The sequence below is a fragment of the Martes martes genome (assembly GCF_963455335.1).
Source record: "Martes martes genome assembly, chromosome: 10".
Taxonomy (NCBI): Eukaryota; Metazoa; Chordata; class Mammalia; order Carnivora; family Mustelidae; genus Martes; species Martes martes.
In genome coordinates, this window is record NC_137898.1 from 56,498,251 (window position 1) to 56,519,791 (window position 21,541).

Consider the following 21,541-nt stretch of genomic DNA (forward strand, 5'->3'; position numbering starts at 1 on the left):
AAGACACATGCACATTGAAAGTGAAAGGATGCAAAGGATTTATCATCCAAATGCATATGCAAAAAAAGAAAAATTAAAATTAAAATTAAAAGCCAGGACAGCAGAAACTTATCTCAGACAAAATAGAGACTTAAAACAAAGACTATAACAAGAGACAAAGAAGGACATTATGCAACCACTCAGGGGACAGTCCAACAAGAAGGTATAACAATTATAAATATTTAGGCACCCAACATAGGAACACCCAAATACTTAAAGCTTAATACTTAACACTTAATGTTAAAAACAAACATAAAGGAAATAATGGGTAGTAATATAATAATAGTAGGGCATTTTTTTTTAAAGATTTTATTTATTTATTAGTCAGAGAGAGAGAGAGAGAGCACAGGCAGACAGAGTGGCAGGCAGAGGCAGAAGGCGAAGCAGGCTCCCTGCCAAGCAAGGAGCCCGATGTGGGACTTGATCCCAGGTCGCTGGGATCATGACCTGAGCCGAAGGCAGCCGCTTAACCAACTGAGCCACCCAGGCATCCCAATAGTAGGGCATTTTAACATCCCATATACATCGATGAACAGATCATCTAAACAGAAAACCAATAAGGAAACAGTGGCTTTGAATGTCTCAAAGGACCAGATATATTTAGCAAATATGTTCAAAATATTCTACCCTAAAACAACAGAATACACATTCTTCTCAAGTGAACATGGAACATTCTCGAGAATAGATCATATATTAGGCCACAACACAAGCCTCAACAAATTCAAAAATATTGATGTCATACCATGCGTCTTTAAAGATTTTATTTAGTTATTTATCAGATAGAGAAAGAGAGAGAGAGAGCACAAGCAGGGGGAGCAGTATGGAGAAGGAAAGGGAGAAGCAGGTCTGCTGCTGAACAGAGTCCAACACGGGGCTCAATCCCAGGACCCTGCAATCATGACCTGAGCTGCAGGCAGATGCTTAACCAATTGAGCCACCCAAGAACCCTGCCATGCATCTTTTCTGAGCACAGTGCTACGAAACTAGAAATCAACCTCCAGAAAATAATCTGGAAAAACCACAAATACATTAGAGGTTAAACAACATGCTACTAAACAATGAATGCGTGAGTGAAGAAATCAAAGATGAAATCAAAAAGTACATAGAAACAAATAAAAATGAAAACACAACAGTCCAAATTCTTTGGGATACAGCAAAAGCAGTTTTAAGAGGAAAGTTTAGAGCAATACAGACCTACATGAAGAGGCAAGAAAAATCTCAAATAAACAAACTAACCTTACACTTGAAGGAGTAAGAAAAAGAAGGAAAAAAAAAATCAGAAAGCCAGCAAAAGGAAGGAAATAAATAAAGATTAAAGCAGAAATAAATGATATAGAAACAAAAAAAAGGAGATGTTTCTTTGAAAAGATCAACAAAATTGATAAAACTTTAGCCAGACTCATTAGAAAAAGAAAGAAATCAAATAAACAAAATCACAAATTAAAGAGGAGAATAAAAACCAATGTTATAGAAATACCAATGATTGTAAAAGAATATTTTGAGAATCTATATGCCAACAAATTAGACAACTAAGAAGAAAAGGATAAATTCCTAGAAACATAGAACCTACAAAAACTGAATCAGGAAGAAATAGAAAATTTGAACAGATTACCAGCAAGGAGATTGAATCTAATAAAAAAACACTCCCAACAAACAAAAGTCCGGACCAGATGGCTTCACAGGCAAATTCTACCAAACACTTAAAGAAAAGATAATGCCTATTCTTCTCAACTATTCCAAAAAATAAAATAGAAGAACTTCCAAATGCAATCTATGAGGCTGATAGCACCATGATACTAAAATCAAATAAAGGCACCATGAAAAAGAGAACTATAGACCAATATCTCTGATGAACATAGACACAAAAATCCTCAAAAAAATATTAGCAAACTAAAAGTAACAACATTAAAAGAAGCCATTCACCATGATCCAGTGGGATTTATCCCCAGAATCAATGGTTCAATATTCACAAAGCAATCAATGTGATATGTTACATCAATAAGAGAAAGGACAAAAACCATAATATCATTTCAGTAGATGCCGGAAAAGCATCTAATGGAGTTAAACATCCATTCATGATAAAAACCCTCAACAACTAAGTTTAGAGGGAACTTACCTCAACATAATAAAGGCCTTATATTAAGGCCTTATATTAAAAACCTACAGCCCAACATCATACTCAGTGATGAAATACTGAGAGATTTCCACCTAAGATCAAGAACAAGACAAGGATGTCCATTATCACCACTTTCATCCAACATAGTACTGGAAGTTCTAGTCATAACACTCAGATAACATAAGGTAACATAAAGGAATAAAAGGCATCCAAATTGGTAAGGAAGAACTAAAACTTCCACTATTTGCAGATGACATGATACTCTATATAGAAAACCCTAAAGACTCTACCAAAAAAACTGCTAGAACTGATAAATGAATTTAGTAAAATTGCAGGATACAGAAATCTGTTGCATTTCTACACACTAAGAATGAACCAATAGAAAGAGAAATTAAGAAAGCAATCCCATTTACAATTACACCAAAAATAATAAAATACCTAGGAATAAACTTAATCAAGGAGGTGAAAGTCCTATATTCTGATAACTATAAAACATTGATGAAAGAAATTGAAGATGACACAAATAGAACATTATACACCAATGGATTAAAGAATAAATATTGTTAAAATGTCCATACTACCCAAAGCAATCTACAGATTTAATGCAATCCTTAGCAAAATACCAACATTTTTCACAGAACTAGAAGGAATAAGTCTAAAATTTGTATGGAATCACAAGACTCTGAATAGCCAAGAAAATCTTGAAAAACACAACTGGAGGTAGCACAACTCTAGATTTCAAATTATACTACAAAGCTGTCATAATCAAAACAGTATGGCACTAGCACAAAAATTGACACAAAAGTCAATGGAAAAGGATAGAAAACCCAGGAACAAACCAATGATTATATGGTCAATTAATTTCAACATGAGAGGAAAGAACATATGGGAGAAAGGCAGTCTCTTCAATAAATGCTGTTGGGAAAACTGGAAAGTTACATACAAAGGAATGAAATTGGACCACTTTCTATACCACACACAAAAATTAACTCAAAATGGGTTAAAGACATAAATGTGAGACCTGAAACTCTAAAAATCCTAGAAAAGAACACAGGTGGTATTTCTCAGACATCAGCTGTAGCAACGTTTTTCTAGATATGTCTCCTGAGCCAAGGAAGTAAAAGCAAAAATAAGCCATTGGGACTAAATCAAAATCAGAAGCTTCTGCACAGTGAAAGAAACAATCAACAAAACTGAAAGACAACCTACTGAATGGGAAAAATACTTGCAAACAACATATATGACAAAGGATTCATATCAAAAGTATATAAAGAACTTATACAACTCAGTACCCAAAAAACAAATAATCCAATTTAAAAATGGGCAGAAGATATGAATAGACATTTTTCCAAAGAAGACATCCAGATGGCCAAGAGACATGTGAAAAGATGCTCATCATGACTTATCAGGGAAATGGAAATCAAAACCACAATGAAATATCACCTCACACATGTCAGAACAGCTAAAATCAACGTGAGAAACAACAGTTGTTGGCAAGAATGTGTGGTACACTACTGGTGAAAATGCAAACTGTTGCAGCCACTGTGGAAAACAGTGTGGAGCCTCCTCAAAAAATTAAAAATAGTACTAAAAATGCCCAGTAATTAAATTACTGGGTATTTACACAAAGAATACAAAACAGTAATTCAAAAGAATATATGCTCCCTTATGTTTATTGCAATATTATTTACAATAGTCAAAATATGGAAGCAGCCAAACCGTCTATCTATAGATGAATGGATAAAGAAGATGTGGTATATACATAATCACATATTATTCAGCCATAAAAAAGAATGAAATCTTGCCACTTGCTACGCATGGTTGGAGATAGAGGATATAATGTTAAGCAAAATAAGTCAGTCAGAGAAAGACAAATACCAGTCATGCATGGTTTGAAGAAAAGAAACAAGCAAAATAAGTCAGAAAAAGACAAATTTCACCCATAGGTGGAATTAAAGAAATGAAACAACCAAACAAAGGTGGGGGCCAGGAGGGAAGAAAGAGACAAACCAAGAAACAGACTCATAACAGTAGAGAACAAACAGATGGTTACCAAAGGGGAAGTTGGGTGGGGGGAGATGGGTGAAATAGGTGAAGGGGATTAAGGAGTGCATTTACCGTGAGAAGCAAGTACTGAGTAATGTATAGAATTGTTGAATCACTATATTTTATACCTATAACTAATATAATATTATATGTTAACTATACTGGAATTAAAATTAAAACTCTAAAAAATGCCAATTACTTTTCTCTTTAACAACAATGAAAAAGTGGAATTTGAAATTTAAAACACCATACAATTTACATTAGCAATTAAAAAATGCTTAGGTACAAATCTTAAAACACATGTATGATATCTATGTGAGAAAAACTATAAATGTCTGCAAATAAAAAGATCAAAGAAATAAACAAAGGAGTAATACATGTTCATGGGTAGGATGACAATATTGTCAAGAGGTTAGATCTTTCCAACTTGATGCATAGATTTATTACAATCCAAATCAAAATCCCAGAAAGTTACTTGTGAATATTGAAAAACTGATTTTACAGCTTATCTAATAAAGGAAAAGATGCCCAGAATAGCCAATGCAATATTGAAGGAAAAGAACAAAGTTGGAGAAGATACACTACTTGACCTCAAGACTTAATATAAATATACAGTAATTATGATAGTGTGGTATTGACAAAAGAATAAACAAATAGATCAATGAGACAAAATAGAGAGCCCAGAAATAGGTCCCCAAAAATATACTCAATATGTATTACAGTCAGGTTTTTAAGATTTTGGGATATCATAATAGTGTGTTGTATGTCACTGAGATTTTAATCACATTTCCTAATTATTAATGGTACCGAGAATGTTTTTCAATCTGTATATACCTTTTGGTGAAAAGTTCATTAAAATATTTTGTCCATGTCTATTGAATGGCTAGTTTGCTTTTTATCTAAATTTAAAACTGCCTTATGTATACTAAATGCAAGTCCACTATCACATATTTAATTTGATAGATTTTCTTGAACTCTGCAACTTGTGTTTTATTCTGTTAATTGTACTTTGGAAGAGTAGAGGTTCTTAAATTTTATGAAATTCAGTTCAATAATTTAAAAGTATATGTGATTATTGATTTTTAATATAATGTTTCCCTAGAGTTTCTTATTTTTAATTTTGGGTTTTACATTTACATTTATGATCCACTTTTACTTTATTTTTGTAGAGGATGTAGAGATTGAGGTGCATATTTTTGCATATGACAAACCGGTTGTTCCAAATCTTTCCATTCTACGTTGAATTACCTTGGCATTTTGTTGAAAATCAATTAAGATTATATGTATGGGTCTATATTTGGGCTCCCTAGACTAGTTTGTTGATTATCTTACATATCTTTATGTCATTACTTTATGCATACTGTCTTACTAATTAAGTACCCCAACTTTGTTAACATATTTTTTCGAAGTTGTTTGGTTATTTTTGTTAATTTCCATTTCCAAAGAGATTTTAGAATATGTTTTTCAATTTCTACAAGAAAAAAACCTGTTGAAAATTAGATTGGAGCATGAGTAAATCTGTATATCAATGTGGAGAGAATAGAAATATTCATGATATTGAGACTTGGATACATGACAATCGTCTATCTCTCCTATTATATATGTTCTCAGCAATGTTTTTTAGTTTTTCTCTCTACAATTCTTACTTTTTTTTTTAATCAAATGTGTCCCTAAATATTCTATTTTTAGGCTTTTGCAAATGATATTTTTATCTAATTTTCTAACAGAATGTTATTAGACTAAGAAATTTAAATGTTTGTGTAGTAACCGTGCATCTTCTAAACTTGCTAAACTCACATATTAGTTCTAGTAGCTTTTAGTAAGTTATGTAAGATTTTTCTACATAGAAAAACCATATAAAAAGTAAATTTCTTTTTAATATCAATGATTTTTATTTCCTCTTACTTACCTTAATGCATTGGCTACAAGCCCCAGTACAAAAGCAAGCAGCCATTGTAAGAATAGCCTTACTTTTTTTTTTTTTTTTTTTTTTGATGATAGAGAGGAAATAGTCTTTCTTCACTGTGATGTAACCTACCACTTTTCATAGGTTTTCTTTACCTTATGGGTGAGTTCCCTTCTTTTCTTAGTTTTCTGAAATTTTTATCAGAAATTCATGATAGATTTTGTCAAATGTTTTTTCTGCATTTATTAACATCCTATGCAATTATTTTTGTTTGAAAATACCGTGAAAAACATTAATAGATTTTTCAAATGAAAATTTCCCCTGCATTTGTAAGGTAAGTGCTACTTGATTGTGATATAGTATCATGTTATGTATCATTAAACTCACTTTTGCATAATTCTTGTTAATACTTATTGTAACTGAGTTTATGAAGGAATTTGATAACTAATTTTAAAGATTTTTTTTTTAATTTAACAGAGATCACAAGTAGGCAGAGAGGCAGGCAGAGAGGAGGAAGCAGGCTCCCCGCTGAGCAGAGAGCCCAACACGGGGCTTGATCCCAGGACCCCAGGATCATGACCCGAGCTGAAGGCAGAGGCTTCAACCCACTGAGCCATCCAGGCACCCTGATAACTAATTTTATTTCATGAATGCTTTCCTCTGGTTTTGGTATCATTGTAGGACTGGCAACAGAGAATGAGTTTGACTCTTTCAGAGACTGAACTGAGTAATAAATAGCATGCAGATTGCAGTAACTCTCTGAGTGAAATTAAGAAATATCACCTAGATGAAAGTAATATTGGCAGACAAATAGGTAGTTGAAGGACACATTCTTAAATATTGATGCATGAATATTTACAAACCCTGAAGAATTTTATGCCACCAGAATCTTTTTTTTAATCAAATCTGTACATAAATTTTACTGCTGGCATGTCTGAACATACTCAAGAATTTCATTATATCTTTGACTAGGTCCCATAATCTTCTCTCACCTTCAATGAGAAAAAGCAATATATAATCTATTGAAAAAGTGGAGATTACATAAAGGCATGATGGAGTGTGAGTTTAGGAGACCCTAATAAAGGCTGAAGTAATACCTAACTGGCCTTTACTAATCTCAGTTTGGGGTGCACTGAGAAATGTATAAGTTGGAGGTTAGCCTAAAAGAACTTATTAATTTTTAAATATATTTAGGTTACTCTTTCTTTACAAATTTCACAACTCGGTCCCGAATTTGCTTTGTCCTAACCCCATAAATGACTGGATTTAAACAAGGAGGAACAACCACATACAGATTGGCCAGGAGGATATGAATGTAGCGAGGAATATTTCTACCAAATCGGTGAGTCATAAAAGAGAAAAATGCTGGTGTGTAAAAGGCTAAGATGACACAGACATGTGAACCACATGTGCTAAGTGCTTTGAGTCTGGCATCTCTCGAAGGAAGGCGGAAAACAGCTCGTAGGATCTGAACATAGGAGAGGGCAATAAGAATCAAGTCAAAAATCAGAGCGGCAATGGTAAATAAGCCATAGATGATATTGACCCTTATGTTAGCACAGGCAAGACGGGCAATTCCCATGTGTTCACAGTAGGTGTGAGGAATAATGTAGTGTCCACAAAAGGGCAATCGTTTGAGAAGTGGGCAGAAGGGGATGACAAGGAGAACTGGCCTCCCCACTACAATGGAGGCCATGATGGCTACCACTCTATTGGTGAGAATAGTGTTATATCTCAGTGGATAACAGATGGCGACAAAGCGGTCGATTGCCATGGCCAGCAGTACAACAGATTCCATGCCAGTGTAGGTGTGGATAAAGAACATTTGGATGAGACAGCCTTCAAATCTTATCTCCCTAGAGTTGAACCAGAAGATAGCTAGCATCTTGGGAATGGTAGAAGTGGAGAGGCCTAGATCAATAAAGGAGAGGAGAGCCAGAAAATAGAACATGGGTTGATGAAGACTCTGCTCAGTCTTGATCACAAACAGGATTGTGACATTCCCCATGAGTGCTATCAGATAAACAACAAAGAAAGGGAAAGCAATCCAGATATGGAAAGCTTCTAAACCAGGGATACCCAACAGAAGGAAGGCAGATGGATAAGAGGCACTATCATTGACAGTAGACATCCTGAGGAGAACTCTTGGAAAATACTCTATGGTCTTCTTCAGTATTTCTGGGGAGACATAAAGTGATATATGGTGGTTGCATGTATATAATAGCATACCAACTAGACACTTAAGAACATAATAGGAATTTGAGGACAACTGACTACTAAATTCAAATTATTGACTATCCCATTTAATATTCCAAGGAGATTGTGGAAGTTAGAAATAGTCTTTTCGGCTGCAGTGGTGATCCATGATCATTTTTAGCTCATTCTTTTGTGAAATTCTCATCCATATTCACTAGTATCAACTGAAAACCCTTCCAGTAACCAAAATTTGTATTATATCTTTAAATTACATTGGTTAGTTAGTTGAGTGGATTTGTAAGAGAAAACTCTACCAAAATGTTGTAAAAAAAAAAAAAAAAAAAGAAGAAGAATGTGGAATTGGAATGGCAAGAAACTTTGGATATGGTGATCAAGAAGATATCTACTTATAAGGCTTATTTGACTTATTTGACTGTCATAATTAATAATAATTAATTATTATTTTTCCCCTTATTTGCTTTAATAGGACTGTGTTTATAGCTATCTTTTAATAAAACTGTGCTTTTATGTTGTGATTGATAAATTTATTATTAGTATTTTCCTACTTTTATTGTCAAAAAATTCACAACATAATGCAAAAAAGAAATAGTTTTAATACAGGTTTAAAAAAGTCATTAAATTCAGCATCCATATGTGTTATTAAACAAAAGAAACTTTTAGCAAACTAGGCAAAACATAAAACTTGCTCAATTTAACGAAAGGAATCTATGAAAAATGCACAGCTAATATCATACTGAATGGTAAAACACAGAATGGTTTGTCTCTAGGGTTGGAAATAAGGCAAGCATATCAACCAGTATCAATTATATTTAATATTTTACTAGAGGTCCCAAAAAGGTCAATATGTCAAAAATAAATAAATAAATAAGAAGACATTAAGATTGGAATGAAAGAAATAAACTTTCCTATTCATAAGTGACACGACCACTTACATAAAAATTAAAGAATATAGAACTAATTATTTAGCTTATCAATTAATCAGGTAAAAGAATCAATAATTTTCCATATATTGTTAGCTAACAATTAGAAACTAAAATTTCATTTAAAATTTTGTGAAAATTCACACTACCACTTAAAATGACATCAAAAGCATGCAGTACTTAGCAATAAGCACTTAAAATTGTAAAACATGACAGAAATTAAAAAGACATAAAAAGGTTTTAAAGTATAACGTGTTCATGGCTTGGAAGACTGAAATATGTTAAGATGTCAGTTCTTCCCAAAAAGATCAATAACTTTAAAACGGTTTCAATCAATACCAAGAAATTAAAGCTTATTCTAAAATAATTATAAGAATACCCTAAATTTTTTGGAAGAAGAGTAACAAAACAGAGGAAACTATAATAAAGGACTTCAGACTTTAAAATGTATAGTAATCAAGACCATGTGGTAGTTGAAAAATGATAAGACAAATAGATAAGCAGAGAAAGAACAGAATAGACTTATTTTATGTCCTCAGTTAAATTTTATAAAATGACCAATAGAGTAATTCAGTGAAGATAAGAGAGTTGTTTCTACCAATGATACTGGTGCAACTAAATATACATTTATTAAAAAAAAAAAGAACCTTGCTTCCAACTTCACAACAAAATCAAACGCTAGTTACATTTCTAAAATATACCTAGATATTTTTTTAAAAAAAGCAACTCAATTTCTAACATGTATGAAGTCAAAGGAAGGAAAGTATCTTTGCAACCCAGTGGAAAGTAATGGTTTCCTAGAACACAAAAAGCAATAACGATTAAAAAAAATAGCCTCTTACGTGCTATTAAATTTTAAAATTTATTCTTAAGAACGTGAATTTAGAGGGCAAAGACTGAGAGAAAATATTCACAATCCTTACAATTTCTTTTACAATTTCTGTAAAAGAATTTGTGTTAAAAGTATATGGCAGTGCTTAAAATAGCAAATAAGAAAACAAGCAATGGAAAAAGAGGAGCCGACACTGTTGCTTAGCAGAGGAAAATATACAAATGACATTAAACTTCTCAAAATCTTTAGACATCAGGAAATGTACATTAAAATTAACATGACATATTATTACACATCTATTATAATGGCCAAAATAAAAAAAAAAAAGCATGATGACACCAAATTTCAACAAGGATGTGGAACAAATTCTCCTAATTACCTCCAACAACTGAATTCCTAGGAGTTTACTGAAGACGAGTGAAAGTATAGGTCCACACAAAGACTTGTACAAGAATGTTGGTAGCAGCTTTATTCACAACTGCTCCAAATGGAAACAACATAAATACTGTGATCAAGAGTAAACAGAAAAATCAGTTTTGAAATATTTACCCAATGAAATTCTACTCAGCAATAAAAATGGATTGACTATTTATATGTGTGACCACGTAGATGAATCTATGTCATTATACTGAACTGTCAACTGCCACTAGTTACTGGGGAGTACTAAGTGTATGATTTCACTTATATGAAGATCTAGAGAAAATGGTTACAAGGGACACCTGGTTGGCTCAGTCAGAAGAGTACGTGACTCTTGATCTCAGAGTTGTGAGAGATTACTTAATATTAAAACCTTTAACAACAACAAAAAAAATGGGTACTGAAAATATCTATTCAGTGGTTGCCCGGGAATTGAAAGGGGTCACGGACAGACTGGGAAGGGACACAAAAGAATTTTTTGAGGTGACAGAAAAATTTTATATTTGTATTGGGGTATAGGATATATATTTTTTATAGGGGTATAGGAAAAGTATATACATTTTCCAAGACTGTACAGATAAGATTTTACACTTAAACAGAATTCAAATTTTACTTAAAAGAATCAAATCCAGGTCTGGAGAGAACAGAATGTTTACAGTTGTTGACAATTGGATCCTGAGAGCATTACACATCTCTGCTTAGGCTGTAGATGTTTGAAATGCTCTATAATGAAATGGTATAATATAGAAATCTAGTCAAAATAAGCATCATCTTTAATATTTTATAAAATACAGTATCATTTGCTTTAATAAAATATTTACTTTGGGAGCTTAAACACAAGATTATTTATCTCAATCAATACAGAGCTAAAAATCCTAAAATCTAAAATGTTTACAATCCTACTCAAGAAGCATAAAATAAAATTAAGAACCTATGTTAAGTTTTAGTATTCTCTAATAATTTTTGTTTTGAATGGCACCTAGCTTTTATTCCTGATATCTTCCTTTTTAGTCACACTCATCAGCTTTTAAGTCAAATGCTAACCAAGATATATTCTTCATGATTATTTGCAACAAGCTCACTGATGATCATTGTCCCCAAGGCTTTACAGCTACCAAAATAGAGCAACCATTTCGAAGAGGTCACTCTACTGACACCACTTTGATTTCCATAGTTCTGGACTCTGGTCACTCACTCAGGCTAACATCTGCTGTGAAAGCATACCTTACTGTGCCTGGGTGCTCCTTCTCTGAGGGGTAGCTCAGAAAAAGGGCACTTATATCCTTGATATTTCTGTAAGTGTATTACCTGATGTAACTTCCCAAAACGCTCTTCAGTGTCCACTACGCTGAGCTGCCCTGCCTGTCTTAGCCTTTTCACGGGAGACCTCCCACCGTATAAAAATACAAACTGGGCTACCTTCCCAAGGCAATGTTCTGCTTCCTCCTGCAATGTCAGGCTGGCCTTTCTGCCCAGGATCCCTCAAAAGGACAAATTTATGCAGAGGATGTAGCTCCCCTGAGAAGGCCATCCTTGGTCAGTCCCTGCAGGGACCAGGTGTCTGGGAAATTGAGTCAAGTTTTCTGAAGCATCTTGGTTCAAACCTGCTTCCAGGGAACTGGGATTTCTTTTCATATTTGTCTCTTGGGCATGCTAATTTTTTTTTTATGTAGCTTATTTCTCCATCCATCTTTTCTATCTATTAATTTTCTCTAATTACTTTAATCACAGTCTCTTCCTATTTGAAGCATATATACATATTATAAGATATATATATATACTATCATCTTTTATTCACATTTCTGAACTAATAGTAATGCTCAATGCATTATATAATTCCATTTTAAGCTGTAAAATAACATGTTGCCACCTAAAAAAATTTGTTTTCTTAACCTTTGATTACCTGTTTCACAGTCTGTTTCTATATTAAATTATGCCAGAGAGGTTAAGGAAACGTCCCCAGAACTAAACTCATTTAAAATCCTGTTTCAAAATAGTTACATGACTATGTGTAAATTACCTAACTTCTGAATCTCCACCTACTCATTATAAAATGTGAATTACCTAAAGAGCCAAATGTAGTTCCTAGAACATTATAAGGGGTCAAGAAATATTAGATGTCACTATTGGTAGCCATAATACCTCTTGTTTCATAACATTTATACGATTCTTATATCACAGGGAATTGTGGAGTGCCTCTTCCCGTCAGTACCCTATATAAGGAGATAGTTTTTCTTACTAATAGCGTCTTGTACCCACTTACATGTAAAATTTATGTACTTTTGTTCATAGTTTTCCTTTAATATGCTCATGTTGTGTGTTTAGGTTACTCATCTGAGAAATGAGAGTGTTTCTGTTCAACTTTGAAAATGCTACTTACTCTAATATAATGTTAATGTTAATATGAGATATTCTTATTGCTTCAGTTCCCTCAGCTTTAGAAAGGGAAAAAACTAGAAACTACTTATTGTAGTTGTAAGAATTTAAAGAATTAATACTCACAAAGTCATGAAAACAGTGCCTGGCTCATAATATATGTCTATTTTTGGTATTATTATTATTATTATTGTTATTATTATACTAGTCAATTTTTGTCAACTTCATGGAATTTTTTCATGTAAATGCTATTTTATTTATCACATAATTGCTGTCATTTGTCATATGTGTTTGGAACTATGCTTATATTAAATATTTATTATTGTTACTTTTGGCTGACATTTTCTAAGATGAATGAAAGACGTCATAAATCTGCACATAGGATACCACCTTCCCTAGACATTATAATGTGACAATTTTTAGAGTAGAGAATAAGCTTCATTTTCTCATACTCAAACTTCCTTAATATCTGAAGACCAGATTTCATAATTTATACCTGAAAGTTCTAGTTACCCTTTCTCTTATCTGCTTAGTTCTGACCCCATAAATTACAGGGTTGAGAGCAGGTGGGATGACAACATAAAAGTTGGCAAGAAGAATATGGATGTATTGAGGAACATTTTGGCCAAACCGGTGGGTCATGAAGGAAAAAAACGCTGGAGTGTAGAAGGCCAACATTACACACACGTGGGAGCCACAAGTGCTGAGTGCCTTCATTCGGGCATCCCTGGAAGGGAGGCAGAAGACAGCATGGAGGATATAGACATAGGAGATGATAATGGCTATGATGTCAAACACCAAAATAGAGATGGCACATAAGCCATAGATGATGTTCACCTTTATGCTGGTGCAAGACAGGCGGGCAATGCCCATGTGCTCACAGTATGTGTGGGAGATGATTTGATGCCCACAGAAAGGTAACCTTAAGATGAGCAGAACGAAAGGGATTGCAATGGCTAAGGGTCTCAGGAGGATGATCAGTGCTATAACAGATACCACCTTGTTTGTCAACACCAGTGTGTACCGAAGAGGGTTACAGATGGCCACATAGCGATCATAGGCCATGGCCACGAGCACAGCCGACTCCATGCCAGTACATAAGTGGATGAAGAACATCTGAATGAGACAGCCCTCAAAAGTGATTTCTCTCAGATTGAACCAGAAGATTCCAAGCATCTTGGGGATGGTGGATGTGAACAGGCCCATGTCAATAGATGACAGAATGGCCAGGAAGTAGAACATAGGATGATGGAGACTACGATCAGTCTGAATCACAAAAAGAATTGTAATGTTTCCCAATAACGCTGTCAAATATACAATACAAAATGGAAAAGCAATCCACATATGCATGTCTTCTAGCCCTGGAATTCCCAGTAGGAGAAAGAATTTGGGATGGAATTGTGTGTCATTAGACGGGACCATGTTTCCGTTGCACTTGTACTGCTGCATGTAACATAGACCAGATGTCTCATTCACTAAGAGGTGCCAGCTCTTCTTGTCCAATGTTACTGATTTCCTACAGAACGATACAAAAATAAGTTTGAACTTTTCTAAACACCCCGCCCATCATTACATAACTGTGATTTTTTTTTGAAAACTGAGGTACATATTATTATCATTCGATCTCAACTGATCTATCAGATTCATTACATTTGTTTTCATCTATTTTAATAACATAATTAAACTTTCATCAAGGACCAATAGAATATCATACAAATGGCTAGGTATTTGGTGTTCAGATCATACATAGTTAACCATCTTTAAGGAAGTTCTAGCTTAGGAATTAAAATAATAATACAATGTATGGTTTCTCTGGGATTCTGACAAGTATGTTTTCCTTTCTATCTCATAGTCAATTGCTATAGCCTCTGGAGGTAAAATTTGCACAGAAACCTTTTAAATGTGTGAAACCTAATGGAAAAAACCACTAGGTGAACTCCTGGACCTCTATTCAGAAACATCATTGCAGTTAGGGAAGACTATTAAATGCAGGAAATCAAGACTCATGGTGGTTATAACTGATGCAGTTGAGATGGCTTCACCATTAGATTTTACAGTTGGTTGTTTAAAACAGCAGAAGAGATAACAATGACACTGCAAGAGCAATTTGGTTCAAAGCAGCACTAGCAACCAAAGGTTGACTTGAGTTATATGTAAAGAACTTAAATTTGAATATTTTATGTAATGTGAACTTTTCCTTACAAAGCTGTGGTGGGAGATATTTTTAATACTTGTGTAGAAAGATCCAAAACAGTAGTAACAAAATAGTGCCAGGTTACATTAAAATAGAGTAAATCTAATATCTATGGATCATTAGCATTGTTTCTATTTCACATCATATGATAAAAAGGTCTGACTTTAAATTTTTGATTGACCTAAGTGGCTGTTCATGGCCACTCATCTTCTGCTATTTTCCCCACAGTTACATTCTCAATCTGTTTGCATATATAAATGCCCTACCTTTTAGTTATTGAACTCCAAGTCACAATTGGACCACACCTCACATTTTTCCCACCCTCTTAAGGATTTTTCTTGTTACCTCCGTTCCAATGTCACATCAAGTTCTGTAGCCCCTAGTTCAGTCTTTTCCTTCACAGTTATTTATTTCCTGACAGCTTCACTTCTTCAACTCTCCAAACTAGATCCTTCCCATCTCTCTGCATTTTTCTTTCCTTGACTCTGTTGTCTCTTCGTTCAGCTGCCAATCCATCTGCCCCAGATTCAGCCCTGACCTCTGCAACCACTTCCCATCCAAGAGCTCCTGTTGCTGAGAGTTATTGGAGAAAAACTACAGAATTATGCCAGTTGCAGTATCTATAGACAGGCCATCCAAGACATGAAAATCCTTCCCGTGTCCTTTAGATGGTTTCCTTTTTCAGTTGCCTCAGAGAATATGCCATACATGCACTTTTCTCACACCACGAAGTACTGATACATTTATTCTTTAACTTGCAGCACTTTCTCTTGCCTCTCTAAAAAATTAAGATGACCATGCAAGTGATATTTGCATCCTCTCACTCTTCCCTTCCCCAGTTGTACGAGTGTTTTATTCCAGCCTGCTGCTAATAGAGACACCTCTGCTTTGATCTCATCTTTCAAGTCTGCATAAACCACTCTTTAAAAAAAATCTTCAAAAAAATAAAAAAATAAAAAAGGAATGTTGTAAAATAAATCCCATAGAACACCATGTGTTTATGTGAAGTCAATGTGTCTCATGTTCCTGCTTTGCTACAAAATATTTTTTCTAATAGCCACATCAAATTGGAAATTTCTGTAGTTTTGTTTTTTTTTTTTTTTTCCCTCTTAGGTATTTACAATGTACATCAGAACTGTGAGATTCTCTCCTACAGCAACTTTATTTAACTGGTGATTTCACAAATGTGTTTGACCAGCAAAATCCCTAAATGGAATACCTATAAAACCAATGAATGATAATATTTCAGGCTCTTAAGTTACAGAAGTGAACCTATGGTATGTCAAATTTTAAAAATTTTTCTCTGTTGTCTTCAACTGAGCATCAATTGTTTTGCCTCTGTTCTAGATGAATATATATCAAATAGATAATTTTCTAGGAAAGAAAAGGAGAAAAAGGACACTCTAGACCTTGTTTTCAACACAGTGTCTAATGAATTTTTATAATATATTCACTTTTCTAGATCTTCACCAGCATGTGTTAAAACACAGCTATGTGCCAGTTTGTATCCATTATTTAAGAATCCAGAAAGATTGGGGCGCCTGGGTGGCTCAGTGGATTAAAGCCTCTGCCTTCGGCTCACGTCATGATCCTAGGGTCCTGGGATTGAGCCCTGCATCGCACTGGGCTTTCTGCTCAGCAGGGAGCCTGTTTCCCCTCTCTCTCTCTGCCTGCCTGTCTGCCTACTTGTGATCTCTATCTGTCAAATAAATAAATAAAATCTTTAAAAACAAACAAAAAAAGAATACAGAAATATTGTAATTACTGACAGAGTTATAATGAAGAGAGAAAGGCTCAGATGTATCACTTACCCACTTAGTAACCCACCAAAAAAATATTAGAATGAGGATTTTGGATTCAAAGATCATGTTAGTGATGATATTTCATGCTGCTTCCTAAGTACTTCACAAATTTAGTCAAAGAGATATTTAAAAAATAATAATGAAAATGTCATCAGAATGATGTATATAAATTTAAGTTGGAGAGAGTCAGTATGATAGAATTCTTCACACAGGAGAGGGAAGGTCTAGATATTAAAGGCCAATGGCTGAGATGGGCACACTAACTGAATTTTCTGGACCATGTAACAATATGGTGACCCATTCACTATTTTCTTCATCCTTGTTTCTTCCTTTTTTATGCCCACACTCTACCTCCTTTCTCTGTGTACAGTCTAACCACCTTTCAAAAATATCTGTTACATTCCATTAATGTATAACATTATCACTTTTCTCGTATTTTCTAGTGAGTATTTACTTTTCAGTGCCCTGAGAATTTGAAAGATGTGACTTCCCGGATTCATTTTGCCATGCAGCTTTATGTAGGACAATTGACCTGCTCTCCAAAGCTATCACAAGTTGATAGGCAAGAAGTAACCAAAACTCTCCACGGGTTCCATCAAATACACACTGAAAGAGGGTTTACACAGCAGTGATTTCTAATCCTGGCTTTTCATAATAGGCTGTGGAGTACTGGATACAAATACAGATTCTAAGTTTGATCCTGAAAATTCTGAATCATTAAGTATGGATGGGATAGCTCCTTATGGCTTTGATAAAGCTCCTCAAGTTAATCTGATTTAACTTATTTGACTTTTGGGAACTGCTGAAAAATAAGATAATCAATTATAATATGAATTAGAATGTGTTTATATATAATGTTGGGGGCACCTGTGTGGCTCTATCAGTTAAGCTTCTGCCTTTGGCTCAGTCATGATCCTGGGGTTCTGGGATCCAGTCCCCTCTGGGGCTCCGTGCTCAGCAAGGAGTCTTCTTGTTCTCCCTCTCCCCCTTCCCCTGCTTCTGTTTTCTAAATAATTTTTTTAAAAATGCATAACAGTGAATTTTTAAAAACAGTGTATAACTTAGTATCTGATAACCCTGACTTTGCATAGACTTTTCTTTAAATCCTCAAAACCAAACATGGGCACTGATTCCATTCTGTACCATGATACTCTCAGGTTTTGTAGTGCTCTATCCCTTCTTTGACTGGAGATACTTGTGGAAGAACTTCTGCTTTACTGAGGTTGTAACTTCCAAGCACATATTAGGAGCACATATTAGGAGCTCCCAAAGAAATATGCCTAGGTAGAATGACTAGTTGTGGCAAAAATAATAATAATAATTATCATTATTATTATTATTATTATAGTAATAATAGTCAGCTACTAAAGCTTTCCTCAGGACTTTCCTGTGTTGATGTTCCCCTATTAGAGGGGAAAAGAGAGGAAAAACGTAAATAGAATTGACATGGACAAGACATTTTCTGTCTTTTCGAGGCTCTGAAAGTTCAGAGATTCTTAGAATGCTACCTATTCATCAACTCTTATTCAAAAGACTTACATGAATTTCACAATTATTGTGCAAAGCTACCAGCAGCAATAGAAAAGAATATTTTATTTTGCTGACCCTATTCATAGGAAGAATAGTAAGTTAGGTGGTCAGATGTTTTTCAGTTGGCTAGATTATGACTGTCTTGGTGACAAAGAGAAAAAATAACAAGTTTGCATAGAAGAGAGAGTGATTGGTAGTGGGACTCCACACTCAGGGTGGTAATTTGGAGGCAGAAATATAGAAAAGGCTGTATGTAACTGCAAGTTGAGCCCAAATAGGCAAAACTGACTTCATGATATGTGATAATGGAAAGAGTTCAGGATTGGAAGCTAAAACAATTTTGTTTAAATAATAGATCTGTTTCTTTCAAGTTGCTTAGCAATATTCCATAGAACTTATTTCTTTACAAAACATATTCACATAATAATGAAATGATACATATCTTGCAAGCTTAATTCATGAATTATAAATAAATATGATAACATATTAGGAGACCAGCATAAATTAAGAAATTTTAATCATATAATTGCAAAATTATTTGAGTTTTTGTTCTTGGCATCTATTGTTGTCATATTTGTGTTACCTTTCAATTGGGACAACATTTAAAGCCATTTATAGAAACGAAATTTAGACAGACTATTGCTTAATCATCCTCGTATGGATCTAGACATGTTTGGAAAACTTTGGAATTTGTTTTATAAAGGATGAGTCAATGCTAAAAAAACAAACAAACAAACAACAAAAAAAACCCTTTTTGGTAATAGCTTTGGAAATGTAAGGATTCTTGATCTGGTATTTTTATCTTTCAGTTATACGAAGGCATGAATTGTGAAATATTTATCTCGAGAGCTGAATGGAGGACAGAGAGGTATACAAAGTTAAAGTTCTGCATAATAGATATAGAATGGTGATTGCTATGAGAGCGCAAGAGAGACAAGACTGATGGTTAAGGTACAACCACAGGAAGCAAAGAAAAAAGTGAGTTGAATGACAAAGACTTCAAGAAAGACACAGAAAGCAAGTTAAAAGGGTGTTTGCATAAGCACACACACACATGCACACCCCACTTATCCAGATAAGAGTAAGATTAAGAATGAGATTTATAGGGGCGCCTGGGTGGCTCAGTGTGTTAAGCCTCTGCCTTCAGTTCGGGTCATGATCTCAGGGTCCTGGGATCGAGCCCCGCATCGGGCTCTCTGCTCAGCAGGGAGCCTGCTTCCTCCTCTCTCTGCCTGCCTCTCTGCCTACTTGTGATGTCTCTCTCTCTCTCTGTCAAATAAATAAATAAAAATTAAAAAAAAATGAGATTTATAAACCCTTTATCATAGTATACACCTGAGTCTGTGTAAATTATCTTGTTACACTCTGGGCTCCTTCCATATTCAATCAGCTTTCCTTTTTTTCTCCATTTCTCTTGTCTATTTTGTCTCTTCAACCTACATCTCAGTGAAATGACCACAATGAAATGGTTTCTGTCTCTTTGTTTCTTTGTTTGAAAATAAAAAGAGTTCCTGTCTTAGTGGATCCTTCTTGAACCCAAGGCCAGACTTACCAGCATAGCTTCCGGCTTTCTTGATGAGCTAGTTCACCCACCTGCCCCAGAATGTTTCCATTTTCATCTGCTCTGACTGAAATGGAAGACTTACACTGTAACCACTGACCTTAAAATGGAGTGTCTCCAAACACTGGTGCCCTCTGGAGAAAACAGAATTGTCCAGAGGCACTGAGCTACATGCTCCATAAATATGAAGCATAACATCATTGGTGATTAAAAAAAAAAAAGAAGAATTAGAAGAAAAAGAATGAAGAAGAAGAAGAAGAAGAAGAAGAAGAAGAAGAAGAAGAAGAAGAAGAAGAAAGAAGAAGAAGAAAAGAAGAAAAGAAAAAGTCCAGATTCTGAATGCTGTTTCCCAAGCTTAAAATGACTTGTGATAAACTGACTTATCTGTAGGCAGGAACAGCTATGAGGAGGGCTTACCACCCATTCTTTCTCTTCAAGATCCCTCTAGTTCTACATTCCCTCTCATGAGCCCCACATAAAAGGCAAGGTCACAGAAAATCTGGGGTGATTTTATGTAAGGGATTGGCAAGTCATTCTGGGTCTTTTTTTTTTTTTTCCCCCAATTACCATATTATTTACCTTGCTGGGTATCTGGTCAATTTCTCCAAAACTTACCTACCTCTCCCTCTCACCCCCATGATAAACAGAATTCAATATTAAATACTATCAGGAAAAAATTGAAGTCCACCTAGTATCTATCATTTCATGGATTATTCATTAGAACTAGGATGTGAGAGGTATTGGGTCTGTGGCTCCAGGAATGCAGAAGGAACAATAAAAATGGCAAACGGGCCATCAACTTCGAGGCCACCCTCTTCCTTTACCCGTGACTCTCCCACCGGAAGGACATATGCCGAGGACACGTCACCATAAGTAAACCGATACCTGTGCAGGAAACAGGAACATCAGGACTCCCCCTACCCTCCAGTCACCAAATACCTTACCTTATATGGCTATGAACCTATGCCCTGTCTTAACCCAAATAAAAGACCCACTGGACCCCCTCCCAGTAGCGACATCCCCTACTCTCCTCTCCAGAGTCACAGAACCTCGCCCGAGGGCACCTTTAATAAACTTTGCCTTGTGCCTATCTCGCCTGGTGTCATGTGTATCTCGCCTTTAAAACCTTACAAGAGGTAATATTAAAAAAAAAAAAAAAAAAAAAGACTAGTTATTTTGAACACAAATCCTCTCTGCCTCCTGGTTCTTTTTTTTTTTTTTTTTAATATTTTATTTATTTACTTGACAGAGAGATAGAGAGGGCAAGTAGGCAGAGTGGCTAGCAGAGGGAGAGGGAGAAGATGGCTCTCCACTGAGCAGGGAGGCCCATGCGGGGCTCAATTCCAGGACCCTGGGATCATGACCTGAGCCTAAAGCAGCTGCCTAACTGACTGAGCCACCCAGGTACCCCTGCTTCCTGGTTCGTATTGATAGTAAAATGAGACAGGGTTTAATTTACTGGTGAGAAGAGATCTAGGGAAAGAAGTGTGAGATACCGAAAATTGGTTAAATAGATGGACTTTGAGACAGACTATGTGAGTTTGAATCCCATCTTTCCTACTTAATGCACATATGAGTTTGGGAA

The 21,541-nt window shown here is 35.0% G+C and overlaps 2 protein-coding genes across 2 annotated transcripts in view; both read right to left on the minus strand.

Moving 5' to 3' along the window:
- Window positions 1-14,291, minus strand: part of LOC308350874 (uncharacterized protein) — a gene marked incomplete at both ends in the record, with an annotated part of 62,698 nt that extends 48,407 nt beyond the window's left edge. The window contains one exon of the mRNA XM_080816338.1: window positions 13,364-14,291. Within this exon, the coding sequence (XP_080672464.1) occupies window positions 13,364-14,291 (928 nt within the window). The remainder of the gene's footprint in view (window positions 1-13,363) is intronic.
- Window positions 7,303-8,238, minus strand: LOC308350124 (olfactory receptor 52E4-like; the record flags this gene model as incomplete). Its single annotated transcript, XM_080815128.1, has 1 exon — window positions 7,303-8,238. The coding sequence occupies one exon, from the start codon at window positions 8,236-8,238 to the stop codon at window positions 7,303-7,305; it is 936 nt and encodes a 311-aa protein (XP_080671254.1).
- Window positions 14,292-21,541: the final 7,250 nt, after the last annotated feature.